This window comes from Rousettus aegyptiacus, unplaced genomic scaffold (genome assembly GCF_014176215.1).
Source record: "Rousettus aegyptiacus isolate mRouAeg1 unplaced genomic scaffold, mRouAeg1.p scaffold_m13_p_1, whole genome shotgun sequence".
Lineage (NCBI taxonomy): Eukaryota > Metazoa > Chordata > Mammalia > Chiroptera > Pteropodidae > Rousettus > Rousettus aegyptiacus.
In genome coordinates, this window is record NW_023416284.1 from 160,092,984 (window position 1) to 160,118,967 (window position 25,984).

Consider the following 25,984-nt stretch of genomic DNA (forward strand, 5'->3'; position numbering starts at 1 on the left):
AACTCAAAGAGCATTATTACTTTTAAAAACCTAGTTGCTGACAGACTTTCAAAACATTAGGCCAACACACCCGGTCTTCAACAAAGATAAGCAGAACTTCCTTTGGAATTTAAAAGAACTTAAAAAAAAAAAATACTGGATGTATCATATTAAGGAGGCAAAATGGAACAGAACTGCTGAGCTCTTCTGCTTCAGATGTAAGCAGTCATTCTCCTGGGTGCCTCGTCAGCCTCATTACAGAAGATGCTGACAACTTTTCAGCAGTTGAAGAATACCTTGTTGGACACAATTTCTGTTTTTAATTAAATAACTTTCAAACAATTTTTTAAATACAAAAGTCACAAATTCTTTAACAAGGATACGCGCCACCTCGCTAGCACTATCTTGAAGCACCTGTGCTGGAGGCATAAGGGTCCGCGTGGTCCCCTCTCCCTCCCTCTATGCTGAGTATTAGAGGTCGAATTCCTAAGAGAGTGACAGCTACTTCATCTGGCAGACTCTTTATAAATTCATGTTGCATGTCTTTAGAATTTTCAAAGTTAACATTTAGAAAATATTATAAATCTGCAGAATGAATTCTTTTTGCCACATATACTTTCAATGTTACTGATAAAAAAAGTTGCTTCAAATTAACTTGTAAGTGACTCTACTTGCCCAAGATAACATAAAATAACAGTGACAAATTTGAAAAGGAGACACGGGCTACTTCTCCATTCACTAAAGGCAACACATCATCTTAACTTCATAAAACAATTACCCTTTGCTTAAGATTTCTTCTTCATCAAGTTATAGATTATTAATAAAAAAATAGTATTTTTCATAAAAACCATTTTGTTCACTTCGAAAATCCAAGTCAATGTAATTAAAATAATCAAATTTTAAAGGTTACACTTTAAAATTTACTTGTCACCAACAAATGTAAATTTCAAATCATCACACAGCTTTTCTATTTTGGGGATTTAATTAAGTAGGATGATTATAAAGAAAGTCAGAGGCCAGTAAAATACTTACTTGCTTTAATATAATTTACGTCGAATATTTTGCTTAATTTTCAGAAAAAGGTTAGAGACCTTCTCCATAGCAGCAAGAGCCTACATATATTTGAAAACTGAGTTGATTATATCAATAGAGACCATGCATTGACTGATTTTAAATATTATTAAGTTCTGAAAATATAAATGCAACAGATAACCTTTAGTCTAAGCACACATTTAAAATCATGTATCCTATCAATGTGCCATACCTTTCCTTCAATGAGTTGCACATGTGGGGCTCTGGCTGGGCTTCTGATGTCCCTTCTGCCATCCCCGTCTTGGACCATGGCAGTGCTGACAACTCTGCGGCCATATGCTGAAACCTCCCCAGCAGGGCCCGGAAAATCCTTCATAAGACTTTGGTCCACAACACCAATGGGAGCTAGTAAAGAATGATCATTTGGATTACGTTAGGACATTTAAATGGTCAAGCTTCATGGAACTTCCCTCACTTACACAGATAAATAGGCAGCATGTAGATAACAGGAATGCTGCTCTGAAAATAACCAACATATCAAATAAACTTATTTTTAAACTTTTACCAAAGTCTAAAAGTATTCTGAATTTCAGTTTTTTTGATGGATATACTCTGATCATGGAATTGGCCAGTAGAAGGAGCTCTAAGACCAGCTGAAACAAGAGTCAGAGCACTAGGGCAGATTTACAATGAAAGCAATATTTTGATTCTCTAGGGTTTCGTTGACTTTGCCCTGAACTTATTTCTAAATCTATTTACTACAATGAATAATTATCTATTTATTAACATGATTTGTTTCAACAAATTTAAAGAATTCTGCCATAAAGGAACCTTTCATCTGAGGATGCCATTTAAAATTGTTACAAGGACAGATTTTAGGGAATTCCATGTTTATGTTTTATAGTTTTAATTTTTCTAACCTCCCTCCTGATTGCCTCAACTTGACCTAATGATAAATCTAATATATAGACACCCTCCCACCTCAGCAAAACTTTGATCCACACCCTCACATGCCACCTGCCCTGTCCAAAGCTCCTTCTTCCCTAGTCCTGCCTTTTTCTGCCACCTTCATACTTGCACTCAGTTAATCAAGCCAGAAACCTTGTAATCTCTTCTTTCACCCCTCAACACTGGCAAGTCCAATGGCATCCTTGGATCTATTTCTAAATGTGGCCAGTTCTTCCATCTGTATTTTACCGTCCAGATCCCTTTTAAGACTTTCACAGCCACTTAAGCACTCATAATTTTGAAAGTCCACAGAAAATCATAAAATGAACTTGCATGGTATGTTAAGTATAATTATTTTCCAGTTATTTTTAACTTTTGAGAAGACTAATAATTTTCCCTTGGAAAGTTTGTACCTATGAGTAACTCTTTTAACTTATGATTTCTAATCACCCTTACACGTACTCAGAAATTATTGCAAAATGGGAAAATCTGACCTAGAAATGGTTTCAGACATAATATCAAAATTTTAATAAATTTCAAATTTAAAGTTATACGATGACATTGATAAAATGTTGACTCTGCACACTTTTAAACATTTACTAATAACAGTTTGCAGGGGGATTTTTTGTTAGTTTTGCATTTTGAAGCAAATAACTTTTATCTGGTCTTAAAAACTCTCAGAACCCCGAGAATCTTGTGGGTCTCAGGCACTGAGCTCATGGTGCCAAGGGCAGACTGACCTGTTATTACCCAAGGCAAGAGCAACACTACTCTCACCTGGACTAATCCCAAACCTATGGTCTGCTTCCTCTCTAATGATTTTCAACATTGCACCAAGTGATTGTTTAAACAAGGCAACACTGTGCATTTATGTGCTTGCATAAGTGTGTACACATGTGCACACACACACACAAAACCCTACAATGGTTTCCTCCAACACCTACAATAAAAAACACATTGTTTACCGTGGCCTGGAATGTATCAAGCTCATCCTAATCTTATAACCTTCACACTTGCTGCTCCTGTTACTTACAATGCTTTATTCTCCTTCTCTACTCATGGCCGCTTCCTTCTCATCCTTTAAGACTCAACTGAAATGGTTCTCCCTCAGGCCTCCCTTCCCTGAAAAACTAATCTAACTAGTGCCCCTGTTTTTATTTTCCACTTTTAGGAAATCATTGCTTCTCTCTGCTCTAAAATACTTCTCAAATGCATCTTGGTTGCTAGCTCTCTTAAATGACTGATTTGCCTACTTTTTGGTTTAATTTTCCATCTTGGAACCTCACTGTTCTAAAAGAGCTGTTCTAGATTGACTTTTATTTTGATATTTGATCTTAGATATCACATTGATTTTACATTCGATATAATTAATAAGATTTAATTTGTCAAGCTTTGAAGTAATATACGCATTAGTCTAGCCTAATTTAAAAACTAAACAGGAAAAAGAAAATACCACACATATTGACAATGGAAAAAAGGTATATTGATGGGGAGTGGTGGGGAAAATAAAGCTCAGCACCAGGCTTTGCTTTGGGGGAAGGGGGAAAGGAGAATGTAAGCCTTAACCAAATAGTTCTCTGGCTGTCTGGTCCTGTATTGGTATGAAAAGCCTTCTATTTCTCACAATAACACAATAATCCTTTTGATAACTTGCCCATCTGATGAATTAGTGTCTAGAACACAAAAGGAAAAATAATGGATTACTGTGCCATGTTTGTTGCTTTTACTTGTAAAAATCATTGTTTTCAGATACAGACCTATTATAACCCTCTGCAATAATTGCCCGTATAAGATGGTAGGTTTCCTTGAGCACAGTTGATATACCTCAAAGAAAACACAGTGGTTTATTCTGATTTTTAAATTCTAAAATTTGCAGTATAAGTTATAAAGCCTCATAGTTGCAAACAAAGGCTGAAACAGATAGTGTTACAGAAAGAGGAATGATTTCTCTTAGGGCATGAAACAACAGTGATCACATTTACTCAGCACTTATATAAACTCTCTGTGGCAAGAGGCAAGGCTTGTGAAATGTTTAGAGTGGGCACATTTTTCAGATTTACTGGAAAAATGCTCAATTGCTGATTAGCTCAAAGATACATTGACACCTATTGTGCATTAATAATTCACTAAATTTAAATCACTGCATTTGGGAATGTGGACAGTTTATGGTCTCCTTGCACATATTTTGTGTGGTCTCCTAAAACCATACTGAAGACTCCTCAGACTCAGGATTTAGTAACTACATATACCAAAATGCCTGTCAACAAATCCTGGGAAGTATCTCCATGTATAAGCCAGGATCTGTTTTCCAAGTTTACTCTAGGAAAAAATAGATCGAGGCCAAGGAGTTTCAATCCTTCGCTAATGAGCGAGAGCATTTTTATCTATTAGCATATTCAGTCTGTTTTAATTATTTAAAATACAAGTTATTCAAATTCAGATTTCAGAAAGATCATCAGTAATAACAAGCAATCAGAAAAGTTTTTTGCAGATAACTAGTAAAACAGAAAATTTTAAATTAATATGTCTATGTATATGTTTTGAGATCAACGAAAATATTTTGGAAAACTACTTACTTATTCTGGTAGATAGTTATCCACAACAATTACTTTCTTTAGGCATAAAAAAATTAAGTACTTCATAAAGCATTCTAATATAAAATTAACTCTTATAGAAGACTTGCTATTAACACAAAATTAGGGTAATGAGATACATATATGAAAGGAAGCAACAATTTATTTCCATGTATAATTTATATAAAAACTATAAATATATATAAATATATAAAATTATACATACCTCCCCTTGGGTGAAAGAAAAAAGGAACATATTATATTTCCTTTTTGTTAAAAAGCTTTATTTAAACTAATCCTCTGAAACTGTGAATGGTTTCCCATAGGCTGACAAGTTTGGTAAGCTTCAGTTAGAGTTTTAAACTCATAAAAATTTGAATGTTTTAAGTTCCTTTGAGTACAGGTTCAGATGTTACTATACCGAAAAACTGTTGGAATTACATTTTTGCCCTTAATGAGTTCAAGAAATTAAGCCACATAAAAGACATCATGATTAAGTCAGACCAGTAAAAATGTGTTTACTCAACAGCTCATCAGTGAGAGCTCTTAGCTAATATTTGTGTGCATTGACAGTATAAAGAAAACAGGTTCAGAATGACAACTTCAAAACACTACCAAATTTCCTTGTGGTGTAAAACATAACATTTTGTGTACTCAGAAAAAAAATGGTTATCCCTCCAGGGCATTTCCGGGGGCCTTATTAACTAGATCAACATTTTCCAATTCCCGTGGATTAGAAAGATTTATGGAATCCCAAACTACCATGAATGTGTTTACCTCCATCTAGACTCCTGGAGACCCGTTTACTGGAGGAGCGCTCAAAGTGGGGCGCTGGCCTGTCGATGAGGGTGCTGGCCTGGCGGGTCTGGGCTTGGGTGCGGCCGCTGTAGCGGAATTTGGACCCCAAGGTCAGGAACTTGGCCTTTGGTGGCTGCTCTGGAGACACGAGCCTGGAGGGGTGAAAGAGAAACAAAATTAAAATTTTCTTTGGATTTCACTTTAAAACGATATATTTTAATATCTCATTTTATTAAGAATATTTACTCAATCTAAAAAAAAAAAAAGGCTGCCTGAAGTTTCCAATAAAAAAGAACATTATTTATAGACCTTCCTAGATACAGAGCATTATGATAGTGATAAGATGAATAAATCCACATTCATGTATTCATGAACGTTTTCCTCAACCTAAGCAAAAATGCAGCTGTTCTCAGTGTGTATCAAAGGTTATTTGTATTAGCTTAAATCGTTTAGATAAACACATATGTCTGAATTCTTGCTCCTCGCTGTAAGTGCCAAGAAGCAATCCATTACCATTAGTAATTCTTAATATTTATGTCTATTTCTCCTGGGAAAGAACATCTAACTCAAGAATCTATTCCATCAAGTGATGCTTTCCCATGAAGAACACAGCACATGGTAGATCCGTGGAGATGACTAACATCCTTTCTTGCCAACACAATTCTAATGTTTAAAGCTGGGTTCATAATGAATGAAGTCAGACTTGATGTCAAATACTTCCACATATGCAAAAACATGTTTTTAGCAAATGAGCCAATTCTGTCTGTAATTTCCTCACTTTCATTGTCTGATCAAGAGTTGGCAAAACATCTTAACAAAAAGATAAATCTCAGAGCTCTAGTAGAATTTAAATAAAGCTTTAGTTGACAATTCCACAATATGGAGACCACCACTAAAATTCTCCCTATCATTCATTCTGCAAAGAACAGCGATATTTTAAAGAATTCTTTACCATTTCAAGTATTTTTAGACTTTCTACCCAATTTTTTAGAAATCTTATTCTGCTTAATAAGCAATAAAAAAAAGATTCAAGTCAAGGTAAAGCTACATGTAATAGCATAAGAAATGATCATCCATTAATTCAGGATGCTCGATAGTATTAACACAGAAAAAAACATGTTAGAATTAAACCGATGAAAGAGGAACTAATATACTCTGGCCCCTTCACTTTAATTTATTCATGTAGGGTAGTAGAAGTATTTCTTGAAAACACCCATTTTCTGCCAATGGACATTCAAAGAAGACACAGTGAATGCCAGTGCCTCAAACTGTACTTTGGAAAAAGCTGTATACTCTTAAATTAGAATGCCAGAATACTAGAAAGTTAGGCCAGAAAAGAACTCTTGTCTACACTCTGTCTCCTCTTTTTCTAATAGCTGAGGAAACTGATGTACAGAAAGGTCAGTACTTTGGTCACATGACTACCAGAGACAAGGTGAGAACTGTGGCCATTATCCTGCACTGTCTCCTGATGGGTTGAATACAGACGGGTTTCCTTACACTGAAGTCCAGCTAAATACAATCTAAGAATGCTGTGTAAGAAAGCAATGACCTATAGAAAAAAGGGTCATTGGCAAGCTCATCAGTGAAATAATTAATAAATGCTTACTCTGCTTGAAGAACAAGTTGGCTAAATTACATTTATTTATCATCTATTCAAGAAGTAGTCTCTGTAGCTATTGGGAGTTCAACCAAAGGTAAAAAGAGACATTTCTAAAGAATACCTCACAGGAGAAACATGCTTCGGTGACCCAAATGAAATCTCTCCCTCTCCCACTAAATTTAAAAAAATGAAACAAAAAACAAGTGTTGGCAAAGATGTGAAGAAATTGGGACCCTTTGTAAACTGTTGGTGGGAATGCAAAATGGTGCAGAAACTACGGAACACAGTATAGAGGCTCCTCGAAAAATTAAAAATAGAACTACTACACGATCCACAAATTCCACTCCCAGATACTTACCCAAAAGATTTGAAATCAGGCTCTCAAACGATATTAGCGGTCCCAAGTTCATTACAGCACTATTCGTAATAGGTAAGGTGTGGAAACAATCTAAACTTCCACTGACAGATGAATGGATACAGAAAATGTAGTATATATACATACAATGGAATACTATTCAAACTTAAAAAAAGGACGTTCTACAATATGTGACAACATGGATGGACCTTGAGGACATTATGCTAAGTGAAACAAGTCAGACACAGAAAGATAAATACTGTATGATCCCATCTGTGTGAGATATCTAAAACAGTCAAATTCACTGAATTAAAGAATGGAGTGTGGTTACCAGAGGTTGGAGAAGGGGGAAATTGGGAATTATTAATCATCAGGCATAAAGTTTCAGTTAAAATAAACAAGCTCTAGAGATCTGCTATACAACACTGTATCTACAGTCAACAATATACTGTGCACTTAACATTTGTTAAGAGGACAGCTCTCATGTCAAGTGATCTTACCACGATAAAACGAAACTTGAAAAAAGAGAGAGACTGGACATGAAGAGGAAAGTGAGACTAGGGTATCTGGCACCCTTCCATAGGTTTGCCTCAGTCGACTATATCTCTTAACCAAAGGTCATGTCTTCCTGGAATGAGCAACTTCATATAAGGATTTACTCTCATTTCCAATTTTCAAAATACATAAATCCAAGAAATACAAGAAAAATATTTTAAAGGCAGATATACATCACAATGTGAAAGAAAGAAAGTCATTTACTAGAGGATTTTTGTTTTACTTATTTCAAATTGAGATAAAATACTTTCTTGCCTGACTGGCACTGGAGATTATACACATAAAGTATTAGCTTGCAGATTAATTTTCTGATAACAAAGAAATCCTTAAGTAATTAAGCTGCAATTAAATGAAACAAACTTCAAAACAAAAAAGGGTTGACTTGACCACAGACATTTATTAGCTTTCTCTAAGAGAATTTTTGTAGTGATTTAATACAACGGTTATACAAATAAATTTTCTAAGAAAATGTAGACCAAGCAACAAAATATTTCAATACTATCACTTCAAGATCACCTTATTTCCTTTTGATGTCATTTTTATTTTCATATCAGATCCTATCTTCATAAGAATAACATCAAAACCACTACAAAGCATCTATCAGTTCACTTTTGGGAATTTAAAAGCTGTCATAAGGGATTAATCACCATAAAGAACGAAAAGCCTTGAGCAAGATGATCTGAGTAATGTTGCATTACAAAGGATTTCAACTTTTACATATTTTACTGCTTAAGGAGTGTATTAACATTTTAATTTTATAAAACTCCTGTCATTACAAATCGATTATTATTAATGTTTATCTTTGTGAAATCAAGGAACATTTTAAGAAAACCCACATATCAATTACTAAATCAATCACACATTTAACAAGTGCTACCAGGTTTCCATGAAGCTCTCTAGGAAGTGTCTGATGACACTAATTCACTTGGGATTACCCTGGATTTACAATGCCAAGTTTAAATGGCAGTTTAATGTCAAGTTAGAGCACCTCATGTTAATCTTGTTTACATACCACTGCCAACAAAAAAGGATTGAGAAAACACCAGGAAGCCTAGCAGCTGCAGATATAGTTTGGAAGTCTAGCACAGTGAGTATTCTTGTGGGTTCTTAGAGTCACACTACCTGGCCTTGAATTCTATTACCATCCGTTACTACCTATACAACTATGGGCATGTTTCTTAATTTCTGTGTTCCTCACTTTCCCCATATGTAAAGTGAAGACAGTAGCACCTGTCCCATAAGATGCACTGTAAAGATTAATAGAATTAATCCATGTATAACTTAGAATGGTGATGGGCTCTAGATTATTATGTTCTTGTTCCACTAGTATTAGTCTAGCTGAATGGCTATCGATTAATACAAAGGTCTGTTTATGTTTTAATGGCTTCAATCTGAAAGCCATTTTAATTTTCTAAGTAAATCACTTGCACCTTTCACGATAAACTAAAACAATAAAATCCACTGATTGAAGTCAAAGCACTCTGCAGACAAATTAGGATTTGCCCTTACTGTGTTAGATATATGTTTTATAGCATTTGTGAGCAAAGTTACACAAGGATTAAAGATATAAAAACACATATATTAAACTAGTCTACTTTTAAACTGGGGTCCGTGGTATGTTTGCAAAAATAATGGAGGGACCTCAGGCTTTGCAGGGCTAACAGACATCTCAGAAACACCTCATTAGAATACAAGAGGGAAGACAGTGCAGACTGTGTGCTTTAGAATCAGAGAGCGGGGTCCCTACCTCTGCTCAGCTTCACACGGGGGTGAGGGTTACATGAGACGGTGTGATGTAATAAGTTCCCTAGTGACATCAATACGTGCTCAATAAATGTTCGCCACTTGTCATTTCTAAAATGATTATGCTTTTATTATCATTATTTGACAGGGAAGTCTGGTTTTTTTTCCTGCCTGGACTTGGATCACTCAACTCGTAAATGTTATCTACGAGCTTTATTTGAAGCAGGCTCATGTTGTCTTAGGAGAAATTTGCCATGGCTATCAAGAGAAATTGTAAACTTTGCAAAGATTTAAATGATAAGTGTAATTAAATCAGGTGGATTCAAATATATTTTATGGGCTGCATTTCTCCTCTAGAATGAGGATATTAGAGCAGTCTTAAAAATAGATAAATAGTCCACTGTGGTACTACACTAAGGATACTGAGGATAATGGAGATAGTGATGATAAACATTACATAACAGAAATGGTTCTAAGTTCATTTCATGTGTGTTATCTCATTTTCTTATCACATAGATGATGAAAGAAATACTCAGAAAGGTGGAGTAACTGACTCACAGTCGCACACCTCGTAGGGACAGGGTTAGACCCTAAGAGTCCAGAGCAAAAACTTTATATATGAAGGATCTAGATGTGCAGCTATATATACCACACTGATAGTACAATGAGGAACTGGAGATAATGAAGATCAGTGAAGTACTATTTGCCAAGAAAAATAATGTAGGAAATAGGCCTTTGAAGAAAAATATGAAAAGATAGGAAACAAGCTAAAGAAGGCTAGAAGATCTATGGAGATCTCTTTTTATGGTATGTAAGAGGGCATGACATGGGCACGTTTATTGGCCAAAGAAGTAGTCAAAGGCAGCTACTGGATTACACAATTTACAAAACACGGTCCTATGTGAGGCACAAATGAGGGATCAAGGCAGAGGGATGAGCACTTTTTCCTTGAGACAGGAGAAAAAGAAAAGAATGAAGGGAGAGGAGAATGATGCTTAATTACAGGCAGGAGGAGGAAAAGAGAGGGCGAATGAAACCAGCAACGCTCACAACCCACAGCTTCCACCGAAGGACATCTGAGCAGAGAGGCGGGGGTACCTCTCTGGATATTTGGAATGGGAACAAAAATCAAAGGACTGACTATCTGATAGCACTGAGGATCTCACTAATATGGAACTGGTATATCTGGAATAGCACTCACTCACAGAGTTGTATGATTTTCCCTTATAAAGAATGAGTGTGTTTTTCAGGATAGTTGTGCTATTTAAGGTATCACTTGACAGCACATGTACAGAGATAGAGGTCAGGACACAGGACTAATCCAGGACCAGCAGATCAGTGGATCGACACGCCAAAAGAGCAGGGACTTAAGGGGGTCAGAACACCCCTGACAAAGTAGCAAAGGGGCAGACCACAGGGTTCAAGCTGGTCTGGAGAAGAAGGTAAGCAAAAGGGAGCTGAGAAGAGCAACTAAATGAAACCAAAGATGAGTGATGATGGAAAGAAGAATGGCGGCCAGGTTAAGAGTGCAGTGGTGGGGGAAAGAAAGGTGATTGTAGTTAGAAAGCGGAGTTTTAGATCATCTAGTGGCAGACAGTTTGGAGTGATGATAAGGCATGGCTTGAGTAACAGAAATAGATATGGGAGTGGAGTCTGCAGACAAAGGTCTGACACTGAGGACAGCAAAGAGCCACATAACGCAGTGCTGCTACACCTGCCACACTCTCCCCTCCTCCACCTCCCAGGATGTCAAGGGCACCATAAACTGTTTCAATTAATTTTAGCCTGTTTTCTTAAAATTACCTGTAGAAAGTATGATGTTCCACGCATACTTTCCATAGCCTTTTCGCAGCTCGATGGTTTGGCAGTTTGAATCCAATGGTACTTTCAAACTGTTCCAGCTAGAATAAATCCAGAAAATAAATCAGCATATTTCTTTAAGAATTAAGTAGAAGCTTCTAAAAAAACATGAATTCAGATTTTCTTAAAGAAGTAATTCTTCTTGAAAAAGGGAAGTATACCTAATACAATCATACGAAATGGATATTTCATAGAAATGGCAATAACTAGTTTCTGTGAAGAGCAGGTATCAACTACTGACGTAAACCAACTATCCTTCAACATCCACTAAAACTCATCTTACCACCTTCCTATTGATCTCTGCCACTTACTTGATTCAAGAACAAATGAGTTCCCACTATGTGTCAGGTACTTAACTACCTTTTCTATTCTGTGAAATGGTGGCTGTTGCTTGTTTTTCAGCATTAGGAATGTGTGTGTGTGTGTGTGTGTGTGTGTGTGTGTATACACATTATGTGTATATCATCATATGTTTATCATCAAGAACCCTGACCTATTTTCACCATGGAGGAATAAAGAATAGTTCATTCCCTTAAATTTGGTGGAAAAGAATTCAGTTAAGCTCATGGCCATAAAGGAGAACAAAGCCTGATCAGATAAGCCGAGGGCTACATGACATGCTTACCTCTGCTGGCCTAACTTTAATGTAGAAGTTACTGCGCTTATAGGAAATTTTCAAGATTTTCGGCCAAGCAAAACGATTGATTCTCAGTTTGTCTTTGTAAATGAGAAGCCCATTAGCACACACGCCCAGCTTGATGTCCACACCTTCTGAGTCCTGCCAAGCATAAGCCATTTGACCATGGTTAGAGCTGTGAAAATTATACTGACCAGAAAGCTCATTAGCCCTCTCAAATCACAACCAGGAATACCAATTTCATAGGTTTGTATTTCAATTTCAGTGACAGCAACACAAATTAATAGAAATGGTAGGACACACAGCACATCTTAAATCTATTCATCTTCAGGGATCATGTTTGATTTGCCAAAGAGGACAGGACACAACATGACTATGGGGCACAATAACCTTCAAAAGACCTAACTCATGCCCTTGAGCTTGTTTCTAAGAGCTAAAGGGGAAGAAAGGAAACAACTCGATTTAGATATCCTGAAAATATGAGAGAGAAAATGTGTCTTCCTAGAGGCTATTCCAGCCCTTGGGGACAGTATATTGGCCTAAAGTGTGTTCAGCTATTTAACTTTGTACAAATTTATCTCAAATGGATTATTTTAGCTAATAACTATTAAAATTATGCCTATATCCTTCAAAACACCAATCCCTCGCAGAAATTTTCTTTTAGGCTGACGGTGTTGAAATCTTTGGATTCTTTCAAGTAGTTCTTCAATAACTTGGAGTGCTGACATCCAGTTCTCATTATGACATTCCTTTGGCTGGCATATTTCAAAGAACTGCAGGCTGTTCTTGAACTTATTTAAAGTTTTATTTCCCCAGTGTTTTAATTTGGAATAGATGACAATCTAGAATAATCCCAAGCCTGAAAGATTTCAAAATACCAAATGAGTTTATAGACAAATGAAAAAATTGGCTCCTTTGACTAGTGTTGAAGATATTATACGTGCAATATTCAAAATATATACTGTTTATCTTTAAGGGAAAAACTAGATCTCATTTAAAATATGTAAAGCTGAATAATATTATTCAGAGATATTCAAAAATCATTAACATGGAACAAATTCTCACAGAACACGCTGAAACTAACACCACATTTAGTCTAGGTGTCAATGCAATAAAAGTATAAAAGTTCCCAATGCAATAAATGTTCGCCTTGTTACTTCGAACAATTTAACACAATTTATATTAAAGTTTAAAAACAAAATAGAACTACAGTACTAGGCGACTGATGTCAGTTGCTTTTGCTGCTGCTGTGTGAATAATTCATACATACAAATAAAATTCCATTAGACCATTTGAAGAGATTTAAAAACCTAATCCATAAGGTGCTTTATTCACCAGTATCCTGGCAGCCACGATTCTCTCTAGGAACAGTGTAAAAAGCTGGGGTAAAATCAGGCACAGGTGCCCAAGCAACTTGGCACCAGACACAATTGGTGTGTTTGCCAAAAATATCACTGGCCATGGCCACAGGGAATGGGCGGAAGATTGCCCAAGACAGCATGTTCTCACCACGAGTAAGAAGGCAACACTCATTTGAAACACTGAACAAAGCCAGCACTAGTCTGAAGCATTCTATAAACAGGACACTGAAGCTATTTTATCTGACTTAAAAATAAACACAATCTGGATCCAAGTAAACCAGTTGATCTTTGGTTGTTCCACGCATTGTTTTAGAATGATCAGTATTTGTATGAATAGAAATTCATAGATAAAGAATAAGAAGTGAAAGGGAAAACAACATGTCTCAGTTCTCCATATCTGACTCCTGCCATTCAGCAAGAAAGTCAGAAAAATAAGCTAATAAAAAGGGAGCATCTTTCTGCCTTGCTCACTGACTCAGGAAGCTGTCCCTTCAGATACAAACAGGATCCCATGCCCACCAACTTCTGAATGGCTATGGAAAGTTCTTAAAGATCAGAGAGAGGAGGGAGAGAAGGGGGAGTCTAGGTATTTTTTATTTTTAATACCTAGATCCCCTCACTGTATATTCACACCATCAGGCTGACTGTGTCCTTGACAATCTCAGCTTCTCTCAAGACAGCCCTCTCCACACAGCCCTCTCCTGTGTCCCGGCAATCACCTTTGCCCTCACCCTTTCGGATCCAGAGAAGTTAAGAGGGATGCTGTTATATTACCTCAGCAGTATCGCTTCTCTTGTGTTTCCCCTGTACCTTTCTCAAGAGTCCTTTAATTAAATACCCTCAACTTGTCCTAACGTGAATGTGCCATTAAGAACTCTTTTGGTAGTAAAATATTAATTAAAAAAATTTTAAATATAATCTTGACAATGAAAAACTTATAAAGGCATTAAAAACTACATTAAAAGTTCTTTTAAATTGCTACAGATATTTTCAATGAGCTACAAATATCTTGCTTAGCAAATATTATCTGAGTATATCACATGATACACAGAATGAATGAATAAATGCTACTTCTCAATATTTTAAAAGTCACCCGCCCCTAACCACACAGGGTATCATATAATCTGGGCTTTCTACGCCACATCTAAGGATTGACAGTCTTTTAAAAGCAGGCAACCACAGGTTCCCTTAGCATGTTGAGTTGAGTCCAGACATATTTTCAAAACCAAATCTTTCTTTCACCTTCCCTCTTGTTCTCCTTGACTCTCACCACTATGTGATCATCCAAACTAGGATCACTACGTAGGTGATGCTTATTACTGGCATCTTCCCATCCCACCCCACCTTACTTTCTCCTATTACTTAGCTCCATTGTTTCATTCTTTTCCCACCTCTCAAATAAGATTGAAGGTGCTGCATCAACACCTGGAGCCTGTGCCAGTCAACTTTATCTCACAAGGTACAAAACAGACCTACAGGGAGAAGTCCAGCTCCAGGGCTCCTTCGCAGGCCTGAAGCGTTTTGGACAGTGGTCATATCCATGCCACTTTTGTCTTTTTATGGTGGCTTAGATCTACTCTCCTCTCCCAAGACAGAGGCAGGAGAGGAAGTTGGGGTAGAGGCAGCACTTGGCATAGCTAAAGCTGGGATGCAGAATAAACCAGGATGAAGGACCAAGAAGGTTGACACGGTAAGTCTTAGGATATGTGCAAATGAAAGCGTATTAATTTAAAAGATTGGAAAAAGAAGGAAAAAAGTAGGGAAAGAATAAATGGACTCTCTCACAACTATAAATCCCACAATTAGTTACCTAGAGAAATATGAGAGAGGCCCTGAGGTAAGGGTGAGTAGCCTTTTGCTGATGGTGAACTTGGCTATTCTGACATTGGAGCCCTCTCAAACTTCAGTTTACAAACTGGAAAAATGCCACCTCCCCATTACAGTACCTTGGCATGATGTAGGTCAACACCATACATGGAAAGCCTCTTTGCATTTTCTAAGAACTGAGAATCAGCTTGTGCTGGAGATAAGCCCCTGAGAATTAAAAGAAATAATGTTATCTTACGGTGGATGCAAAGTAAACGTGGCCAAAACAGGGAAAGGGGTGTGTGAGCTGTGTGAGCTTGGAGAGTTTGGGGTGGCAGGAGTAACACTGCTAAATTTGCAGACAAACAGAAAACAGGTAAGAAGGCTCAACGCTCAACCTCTAGCATTTTTCTTTTAAGATCCTCGAATACAAATCTGTTTATTACCCTTTGAGTAAAATTGGAATAAAGTTAATAAGAAGATATTTAAAGTCAAATAACACTTTTTTAAAAGAAATGTCAATAATTGTGGTCTGTCTAAAAATTTCTAATCTCTAAAAGTTCTCTTAAAATCATTTTAGTCAACATTTTTGAAAAGTTCAATTTTGCAATATGGTACGAACTATAATTTTGCAGGTAGAGTTTTTAAAACTTGTGCTTAAAAAAGGCATTTTGTTTTCACACAGATATAAAAGTTTTCAAAGTGTGATATGGTATTTATGTAATTAAGTAATCCTTAGTTAAACCAAAGGTCATCTTCTGTGGATAGAGAAATTACCTGTATATTTCAGTTATTTCTGCAATATCCATCACCGCCCACTTTTCTGATTCAAATCCTGATGCCTAATCATCTCCCTGACTTTCTTATGAAAGATGGTAATAAAAAACAATTAAAAGGCAGAAAAAATATATAGTAAATGCCCAATGAGTATGTGGGTATATCTGTTTCAAGTGTGTGTGTGTGTCAGTCAAGGAATAGGATTGAGTTATAGTAAAAAGGAGATGTCATAGTGAAAGGTAAATTTTTCCAATAATGAAAATATTTAGCCTCGTGAGTACAGTTCCTTATATGACAGTCATAAAAACCATAAAAGGGTATCCTCGAGGGCTACAAGTTGTCTTGATCAGTCCTAGGTGAAGTTCCAAAAGGAAAAAACTAGATAATCTCATAATCTATGTTCAAATGTCTAGTAAGTTTTATAAGAGAAGTCATTTAAATCTTCCATGGCCATTCTCTCTCTAGTCAGCAAGTTAACAAACCTGTGGGTTTTATGCAGCTCTACTACTTTCTCTTCCAGCTCCTTTGTCTGTGTGGGGGCAAACTGGAAGTCACTGAGGTCATGACTGGCATGCTCTTCTGGGTCATAGTCTCCAAGTTCAGCCTGCAGTGTGTAAGATCCCAGGAGGGCATGAGTCACAAAAGAGCAGGGCAGGCGGCCAGAGGCAATGTCCTGCCTGAGCTGAAGGCACAAGAAGTATCTGTGAGGAACAGGGGGAAAAAAGTGCCAGGGAGAACAATGAGTTAAGATTGTAGCATCTGTAATCCTTGAGTTCTAATATTCCTTTTTGAAAACAAATATACAATATAGGCTCTCTTCATATCCCTAGGAAAAAAAGTCTTCTGTAATAATAAGCTCACCTTGTTCCTTGGACTCCTAACGTGTGGCTTACTTATAGAAACTGAGTCTAGAGAGCAAAGTAATAGAATGAAAACTCAACTGCTATTCCAATAGTAGCAAATTATGACTACCATAATAAAGAATGTTATGACTGAAGGTAAAAACTCCGACCACTTAGACTGTCTCCTGGGATATAAAACTAATCAAAATTGGCATGACCTTCGAAAGCTATAAAGATTAATGAAATTTTAAAAGTAGCTGCAGCTCTTAAGCATTTGCAAGAAAAGCTAATAAGGTCACCCCACTCTTTACCCTTTCTACCCTTTCATACTATTTCTTCTTTTACTGAGATGGTTTTTACAACAATCATGAGTCGGTATCTACTCTGAAACTCTACTTGTCCATTTACCCATCTAAAGAGGCAGTTTGTATAGAAAAAGCAAGGGTTACAGAGCCAGGCAGAACTGACTGTGTAACCTTGAGCAAGTTAATTTACTTGTCTAAGGCTAATACCTCACCTAGAAAATGGGAGAAACTCTACCTCCTTTTGAAGATGAGGATAAAAAATTAGGTAATATAAATAAAACATGGCATGGTATGTAGGAATTGATGACTGATAGCCATAATCATAATATTATTACTTATAATTATTATTCAATGTTCCAAGTAGCTTATTACACAGCTATAAGATTTTTTTTTTTTTTTTTTTACTAAATAACATTAGGAAAATTGTTATTTATATTCTATGAGAATTTTTTTTCGGGCCCCATCAACTCCTTTTGGTGACATTTTAAAACCTGATTGCTACTCTCATATTTAAACACTTGTTCTGATTACCATCGACCCCTCCAAACTAAATGACAGTGCCCTCATTTTGGAAGATTTGTTAGACTGCCATTCTTACTGGCAGCTGGCTACCTTCTCTCGTGTACACTTATGCCTAGCATAGGCTTCAGGGCCCTACCGCCCTGCTGTCCTTTATCCAATACTTTCTGACGGGCATGCTAGCTCTGGTCCAGGCCTCTTTGCTGTTAGGTGAGAGAGCAGGTCCCATCACATGGTATCAGCCTTCACATAGTTCAGTTAAACCTGGATTACTGCACAATCTGTCAGGCAGGGCAAGGGACTGTTTATCATCATCACAGTCCCACAGTTGGCAAAGTACTTGCCACATGGCAAGAGTTCAATAATTTTCTGAGAATGAGAAGTCACCTCGCTATCATTATAGTCTGTAGTCTGAGTGTTTTTATGCATTGCAGGAGCTTTCTTTTTGAGGATTATGCTTCCCTAACCCCTAGAACATCATGATTACAATTGCACTTATTTTAGAAAACTAAATTTTAAACTTATGAGGTTATCCTCAAATTCTCTAGGACTAATTCAAAGTAGTGCTAGTTCTCCACATTTTATGGTACTTTTAAGACCTAACCACAAAGATTCCATCTGTTACTAAAATTCTGTTGCTCCTTTTTATATTATTGTCTCTACTTTTCACATTAGTCTTTTCCTCTGTATTTAAAGCCCAAATCGAAGGTACAAAAAACCTCAAACGAAAACTGCAACAGCTTCCTGAATTTCCCAAGTTTATCTATCTCCTTCACTGCAGTTCAGAGCATTCTTCAAATGTTATTCTGAACAGTGTCTTGCCCTCCTCAAAAGCCTACTATGCCTTCCAAATGTTCACTCAAATCATGGTAAAGATTTCAATCATAACAAGCAGGCTACCAGACCACACAAACAGGCCGGTTGGCTGTTAGCTCACTAGACTATATCATTCTCCCACTATGCACAGCGAGACTGTTCAAGGCCTGTTTAAAAACAAAACACAACACAACAAAAAAAAACACCAAAGCATTTACTAAGCTGCAAACATCGAAGGATTATTATCCCCCAAATTACTGCAAGGAGGAGTGTATGTACAGAGGGGACATTAGGTCACAAAGCCCCAGTTACTTGCATTGTTCAAAAGGCACTCCTGCAGCGAGGCTCTGTAGCCTACTACACCCACCACGCTGTCAAGTTTTATGCTCCAAGCCGCTCACTGTGCAGGTACAAAAGCTACTATTTATTACCTACTAGATGAAGCTAATTTAATTACAACTTAATTAGTATCAGTATACTCCTAATTCAGCAACAAGTACTAAAGGGAAAAAAAGAAATGACCTGTCATTCATCCATTCTTGGAAAGAAATTGTTCCTCTTTTACGTGGTCTCATGCACTCTTTCAAGCACCTACACGACTTGATGTCTGACAACAATACTGGCCCACCAGAAAGCATCAAACCTAGGAACCACAGCAATCAAAAGCAGTCTTCCACAAAGACTCTCTAGTTTTCTAAAAGTATATATTGGAACACGTTTTTCCTTGGCCATGTGAATAATATATACAAATCATCCTATAGAACTTCTTACCAAAGCTAAGGAGTCCTATCACTGGTACCCAGTTTAATAGAGCAAGGATAAAATATCAAGGCACTGGTGGATTCAAAACATTCCTTGGCTACCATTCAAATACTCAGTCACTCTGAGAATCAGTAAATGCTCTCTTGCTCCTAAATCAAATCTTTTATTTGCAATTTAAGCACGTTTGTATATCCTATAGTCTCAGAGGAGATGAAATGAAATAGCTATTGATTCTTACATAAGAAAGCCTACCTTATTAGTTTTTTTTTTTTTTGAGGGGGGCACAAAAATTACAGTTCAATTAACTTTTAAAAATAATTTTTCTACCCTTATATCATTTCTGTAATATGAGACTAGTGCACATGCACACATAGCTGTCTGATAAAAACCATCTTAGCAGTAAAATCTGAAATATTAAATGTCAATGATTTATGAAAGCATAACATAAGAAAGTTGCCAGCAATATTTTTTAAATATTCCATTACTCAAATATAAATGAGGAAATTAAAAATGAATAAAAATTTTGAAATTGGCCACATTTCAAACTATTTTGAAATATGCATTTCCAAGGAAATTTCTAAAACTCAAGAAAAAATCTTCTGGTTTTAATCCTGAAATCACCACCATTCTCCCAGGGCACACAAATAAAAGAGAGCTATAAGCAAAGGTTCATTTTTCATGTAAATATCAAGTACCTGGTGATATCTTCAGTCAATTGAGATGGATCAGGAGGATAAAACTTCACATTAAAGGTGAATAGCCAAGGAAGATCTGTAATTAAATATCAAGATTGTTTGTCCAATCAACAGAATAACCATTTATTTTGAAAAACTTAAAACCCAACGTTCTAAAACCATACAGATTAGTCCCACTATAAATCAGTTTAAAGAATTTCATTTTTAAAGAAAATACCACTTACAAAACAGAAACGAAACAAAAAATTAAAAATCAATTACATAAATAACCCTCCACTAAATAACAGGTTCATTTTTTTTTTTAAATGTGTTTATTGATATTTCAAACAATGTTTTTGTTTGGTGATCCATTAAGCAAAAATTTTAACATAACCTGCACATAATGGTTCTGAGATAAGATTTATTAAACCACAGAATCTCTAGATGCCATATATTCTCTACCCTTAAAAAAAAGCATTTTAGCATTTTTACATTGTTGGGGAAGGGGTATAATGATCGAGTGGTCTCTACAGCTCTTCAGGAAATGATTAATGGGCTATTAGAAGGTAGTGTTAAAAGATATCCCAAAAAGGGAGAGAGTGGTAAAATGTCGCAATACTTTAAGACAAAAAAGTTATTTTCCAAGTTTTATAAAGTAGGTGCGAGTATATGCATATATAATATACTTTGCTGCTCTATGTCATAAAGAATGAACATAGCAAATAATCATGTCATAAATGAACTATTAAAAGTTAAAAAATGTATTTATCTATTTATACATTAATATTTAACAGATATACCATGCTTTTGATGGCTTTAACAACAACAAAAAATATACACGGCTCTGGGGAGAGGGCAGGTATTATTTTCCTAAAGGGATCCAAATAATTCCAATGGCCCGAATTCAGAGTTGCACTCAAAGTTCACAGTATTTCCAACTGTCTTTTTAAAAAAGTATGTGTGCGTGATATTTCATTTTTTATATATATTTGAAGCCCTGATGGTTACTTTGATTTATACACTTGAAGATAAATTTCTTGAATTCCATCCTCTTGCTCAATGTGCCATTTTATCCTTTTTTTTTTTTTTTTTTTTTTTTTTAAGCACACTGAGTCAATGAAAAGTTATGGAATGGTGGCTGTACATAATACACAATACCTTTGCTGGATTTTGGTTCACTATATCATTATTCTAATAAAGCCAATCCTACTGAATTTAAGAAACAGATTTCAGTTCTGCTTTATACACTTAAAACACCATAAAGAGATACAGGACTTTCCCGAATACCGAGAGACATGTCGTTTCTTGGTGCACAGCATCATGCTGGCCATGACGCATGTGTACTTCTTCTAGGCAACTACTAAGCCGTAATTAAGCAAAGTCATTACAGGATTATCATTCTCTAATGGATCTACATTTACTTGCTTGCAGGTATTAACACTAGCACATGCTTCCCTGAACACGACTACAGGGGTAAGTTTCTAACATAATATATATTTTAGGATATATCTCCAACTGTAACATTGATAAAATGCACCAACAAGGCTAAAGTTTTAATTTAATTATATACTATAATTTTTACCTAGCTATTCATAAAGTTCATCTGGCTATGGATTGTTTACATATTAATCATAGGCAAGCCTAAGATATATAGTCTCATACATCTACATAGTCTTATATGTGTACATTTGAGAAAATACAGATTTTAAAGCAAATTTTACATAGGAACCAACAGGTAGTCAGTTGTTAAAAGTAACTCAAAAAAGACTGATTTTTATCTTTACTAACTGTTCACTAACTAACAATAAATTATAGCAGAAGCTGGGCCAGGATAGAACATGCAGTTCTTTCGTCCACTTCAACACAAACAGAAAGGCAAAACACAACAGCAACACTTTATTTCCCCAGCTTTCTTTCATGATCAGGGCAATACAGGATTCCACTTAGAGAATGAGCTCCGATAGTCTGAAAAAGTCAATCCTATTTGTTACTGTTATTCCCCTTGCCAAACCACAAGGGCAAAAGTCCTAAAATAACTTTAAAAATTTACACAAATGATCAAAACATAAGACTGTGATTCATAATCAGCGAGCCTTGCCTTCCAAAAAATTAAAAAATCTTCATGACTCTGAAATGAGTGGCACACAAAAACAATCAAACAAAAGCCAAAACAAAACCATAGGAAACAACTCAATGGGACATCAATCATGTTTCAGAGGTTATCCTGTTCTCTTCTGTTTGGGTCACTCGGCAGGTCTGGTTTCAGAAAGAATGAAAGAACCGAGCATCTGCGCCTTTCTGAATTCATGTACTTTGAGAGGATGTTATAACTATAGAAGGGACAAAGGAAAAAGTTCTAAAGCTTTTTGGTACAGTTTCTTACATAATGTCAGCATAATGTATCTGTGTCTAATCACTCCTCTTCTTTCCCCACTTCTTTTCCATCATGATGCAAACATATATGGTGAAACATGAAGATGATAAATGCAGGGGGCAGGGAGGGATGCAGGAAAGCCAGGGATAATAGTCAAAAGATACAGTAACCAACCATCCCAGTTTGCCTGGGACTGTTCCAGTTTTAGCACTAAAAATCCCACATTCCGAGAAACCCCTCAGTTCTTCAGTCCTGGGCAAATTGGGAAGGTCAATCTAATTAAAGATATAAAGAGAAAGAAAGATGAGTCTACAAAAATAGAAAGGAGGAAAAATAAGACACACACACACACACACACACACACACACACACACAATTTAAAAAAGGGAGAGAGAAAGAAGGAAATGACAGAAAAACTACCAAAAAGATAACTTAAGAAAAATAAATAAAAATGTGGAGAACCTAAAATGAGACAGAAGGTAGATAGATGGAAAGGAACAGAAGGGAAAGTATAGATTTGTTCCAGTGTTTTGACATTAGGAATAGTAAGTATGGAAATGAAACCGACAGCACATTCTGCAGCTGACACTCAGGGAAAGTTTCTCCCTAGACAGCTTGGGGCCCAAGGTCTAGGAGGGCTGGTAAGAATTCTGTTCTCCTGTGTAAAAATTCCAGCTGTTAATGGCTCCCTAACTTTTCTGTTTCAATCAATCACGTACCCTGAAGTAAATTAAATATCCCGATGCCCTATTGGAGATTTTTCTGTGGTGATGTTTCTTGGCACAGATATCAATCACAAAGCCAGCCACAAGCAGAGGCAGAAGGCACAGAGGGAACTGAAGCTGGTCAGGGTGGGACACTGAAGTTACTTTGGGAGTCTACAATGAGAACAAATGGCGAGAAATGGAAGAAAAGGCCAAGCAGGACTAACAGCAAATCCAGACTCAAAGAGGACTTTAAGTGGCCTTGGATTGTGGAACAAAGGAGTAGGGAAGCCCATGACCGCAGAGGACTGAAAGACTTTTCTGGAAGCTTCTCTCTCTCTCTATAGTCCTCACTCCAGGATATCTACAAACTGCATCTAAAAGCCTCTGGGGCCAGAGATGATGATATCCTTACTAATTAAACGCTTCCAAAATTAAGCAAAGTAACAGTAATAGGTTTACCTAGAATAAAAGTTATAGAAAAGCAGCTTTTCATTCTTAATCCCAGAGAAAAAAGGTCAGCTATACTTCACAGTGGTAGACATCATGAGGAAATACTTAGGACTATGAGTCTAGAACCCCTGGACCAGTATGGGAGTCCTTAAGCCATGCACAAAATTAAATCATGATTCCACAAAAATACTGTTAGTATCCTTAACTTCCTATATGACATAAATGCAAAATACAGTTGATCATTCTATCACCATCTTATTATTCTAGCTTACATTCCCATGAATTTTATTAAAGACAGATGTAAAGATTAACTTAATAACTTCAAAGTATGATTATTTAAATACTTACTTCGCAGTTGTCTCTTTATTTCTTTTGCAGGATCTAGCCAGTTCTGCAGGGGGAGGGAAATAAAAGTTAATTAACCCATGAGAAATATTCCAGAGTCCAAAATGGAGCAGTTTAGAGTTCCCACACTTATGTAAATACAAACATATTTTAATAAAGGCCTATTTGAAGTACATTTCACCTATTAGCATTCCACTAGGCTAAGTATTGATTTATTTTTGAATGTATGTGTTATAAATAAAATATTAAGAGACTTTTAAGGTGAATCTCTTGGGCCTCATTTTTCTGGGATCTGAAATCAAACATCTAACCAAATGACAAGACATAATATATCTACATATAGTCTTTATTGTATAGAACTACCAGTAAACAGCCCCCATGGACACTAAAATGAGGCTTATCAAGGGGAATAATTAGCTCCAATTCATAAAGAATAAAATCTGAATCAGAACCTATTGGTTAAAAGTATGTATCACCCAATAAAAAAATAAAAAATGATCTCAACTCCTAAAGCCAACTCCTCCTCTTCCTCCCCCTTAAATTTTCTTTTTCTAACTGTGCAATGCTTTGGAGAAGTGCTGTCAGATTGGAGTAGAAATTTTCCTTCCTGGGTTTCCTGCTTAAAACTTCATTCCAAACTGGAAGTCACAACCATTAAGAACTTTTTTTTCACTTCCCCTTATCTCTACCTTTTGAGAAAGCTAACATACAAATATTCTAGGAAACCACTATAATACAACATAACATCCTAAAGCAAAAACGACTGAACTTCTAGATTCAAATCACCTACTTTAAAGAAATTAAATATTTGTCTTTCAAAGCTATAGTCAAAACACCCATCTAAAAAATTATATAAATATACATAAATTTTTTTTTGCTTTTTTATACTTCTCCACCTTATCCTTTTAAGTCATTATTAAAGTTCACCTTACTTTATCTTCACTAACACAAGAGAACAAGTATATTTTTGAGATACAATAAACGGATTTAAATAATTGGCTTTACAATAAATTTCATTCGCTTTAAGTATCCAAAATAATTTATTATATAATATCTGTACTTAAACAAAATGTTATTTGGATATATAAAGCAAACAACTAAAATGTTTATTGTTATGTAGAAAATAACCTACTGTCTTAGCAAGATACTGAATTAGCACAACAGAACGTTAATTTACACTATTAAAAAGTAATAACAATGGGATGGTTTGAAAGCAAAGCTGCATAGACCCCTGAGGGTTTTACCACTCCAGTCACTGCCTGCACTCAGGGTAGCAAGGATCCAAGGTGAGCAGGACTCTAACACTGGTTGTCTTCAAACCTCTCCATAAAGAACTATCAGAACTTAATCCAGTCTCCTATTAGTGGTGTGCCAGCTGCATGGCTCAATGTGAAGAGCCGGTGGGCCCTTCTAATGGTACCTCCAGTGCAATGTTAGGGAGCAGCTCTAATTCTTCCCTCAGAAAAGAGCCTGGCATTCAACTTCCTTGCCCTGCAGCTGCTGTCCCACACAACAGCTGGCTCACAAATGGCCGGCTATGATGAGTGAACAAAAATGAGAAAAATACATCATTCAGTCTCTAGCCCAGACGGAGGAGAGGCTGGGGGAGAGGCAAAGGAAGTCAAATGTGTTGTGGCATTTCATCCAAGGAAGTAACGACCACAGCAAAAAAAACTGAATTAGAGACAACTGGTGCCAAATTGAAAAGAAAAAAAAAAAACATTATCACAGAAAAAGAGAAGAGTATAGGGGAAAGTACTGGTCTTAAAGGGCTAGACAGACTCTCCCAAATCTTGGGTTTCTTCATGTGACAGTTGATACAAATGCCTGCTACAAAAGAGCAAAGAAGACCTCTCTCTGTTCTAGGAAGAAGATGGTGGAAGCGACATCATCTTCAGCGACCCTGGAATGACCCAGCATCCCAGCCATCCGGCACCTTCCATTCTCACCCGAAGCACTAATCCCCTTGGTACAAGTTCCCTGACAGTTTCTGCACAGCGTGGAGAGAGTCACACAGCTTTACAGACCCAGGAGTATGAGTGACAAGATTCTGTGCACCACCCAGCCATATTCAGACTGAAGTGTCATTCTTGGGCTGCTTTCTACAACAATGCCAGCTGCAATTTTAAAAGATTTACGATGGCTTTTCTTCCAGACCCCTAT

General features: G+C 36.4%; 1 protein-coding gene across 13 annotated transcripts in view; it reads right to left on the minus strand.

Moving 5' to 3' along the window:
• EPB41L2 (erythrocyte membrane protein band 4.1 like 2) overlaps positions 1 to 25,984 on the minus strand; it is a 191,727-nt gene that overhangs the window by 39,316 nt on the left and 126,427 nt on the right. For all 13 annotated transcript variants that reach the window (XM_036221723.1, XM_036221717.1, XM_036221697.1 and 10 more), the window contains exons 5-12: positions 23,825 to 23,867; positions 19,967 to 20,042; positions 16,510 to 16,728; positions 15,391 to 15,478; positions 12,072 to 12,224; positions 11,390 to 11,487; positions 5,310 to 5,482; positions 1,244 to 1,416 (exon numbers count right to left, since the gene is read on the minus strand). In XM_036221723.1, coding sequence (XP_036077616.1) covers positions 1,244 to 1,416; positions 5,310 to 5,482; positions 11,390 to 11,487; positions 12,072 to 12,224; positions 15,391 to 15,478; positions 16,510 to 16,728; positions 19,967 to 20,042; positions 23,825 to 23,867 — 1,023 coding nt within the window. The remainder of the gene's footprint in view (positions 1 to 1,243; positions 1,417 to 5,309; positions 5,483 to 11,389; positions 11,488 to 12,071; positions 12,225 to 15,390; positions 15,479 to 16,509; positions 16,729 to 19,966; positions 20,043 to 23,824; positions 23,868 to 25,984) is intronic.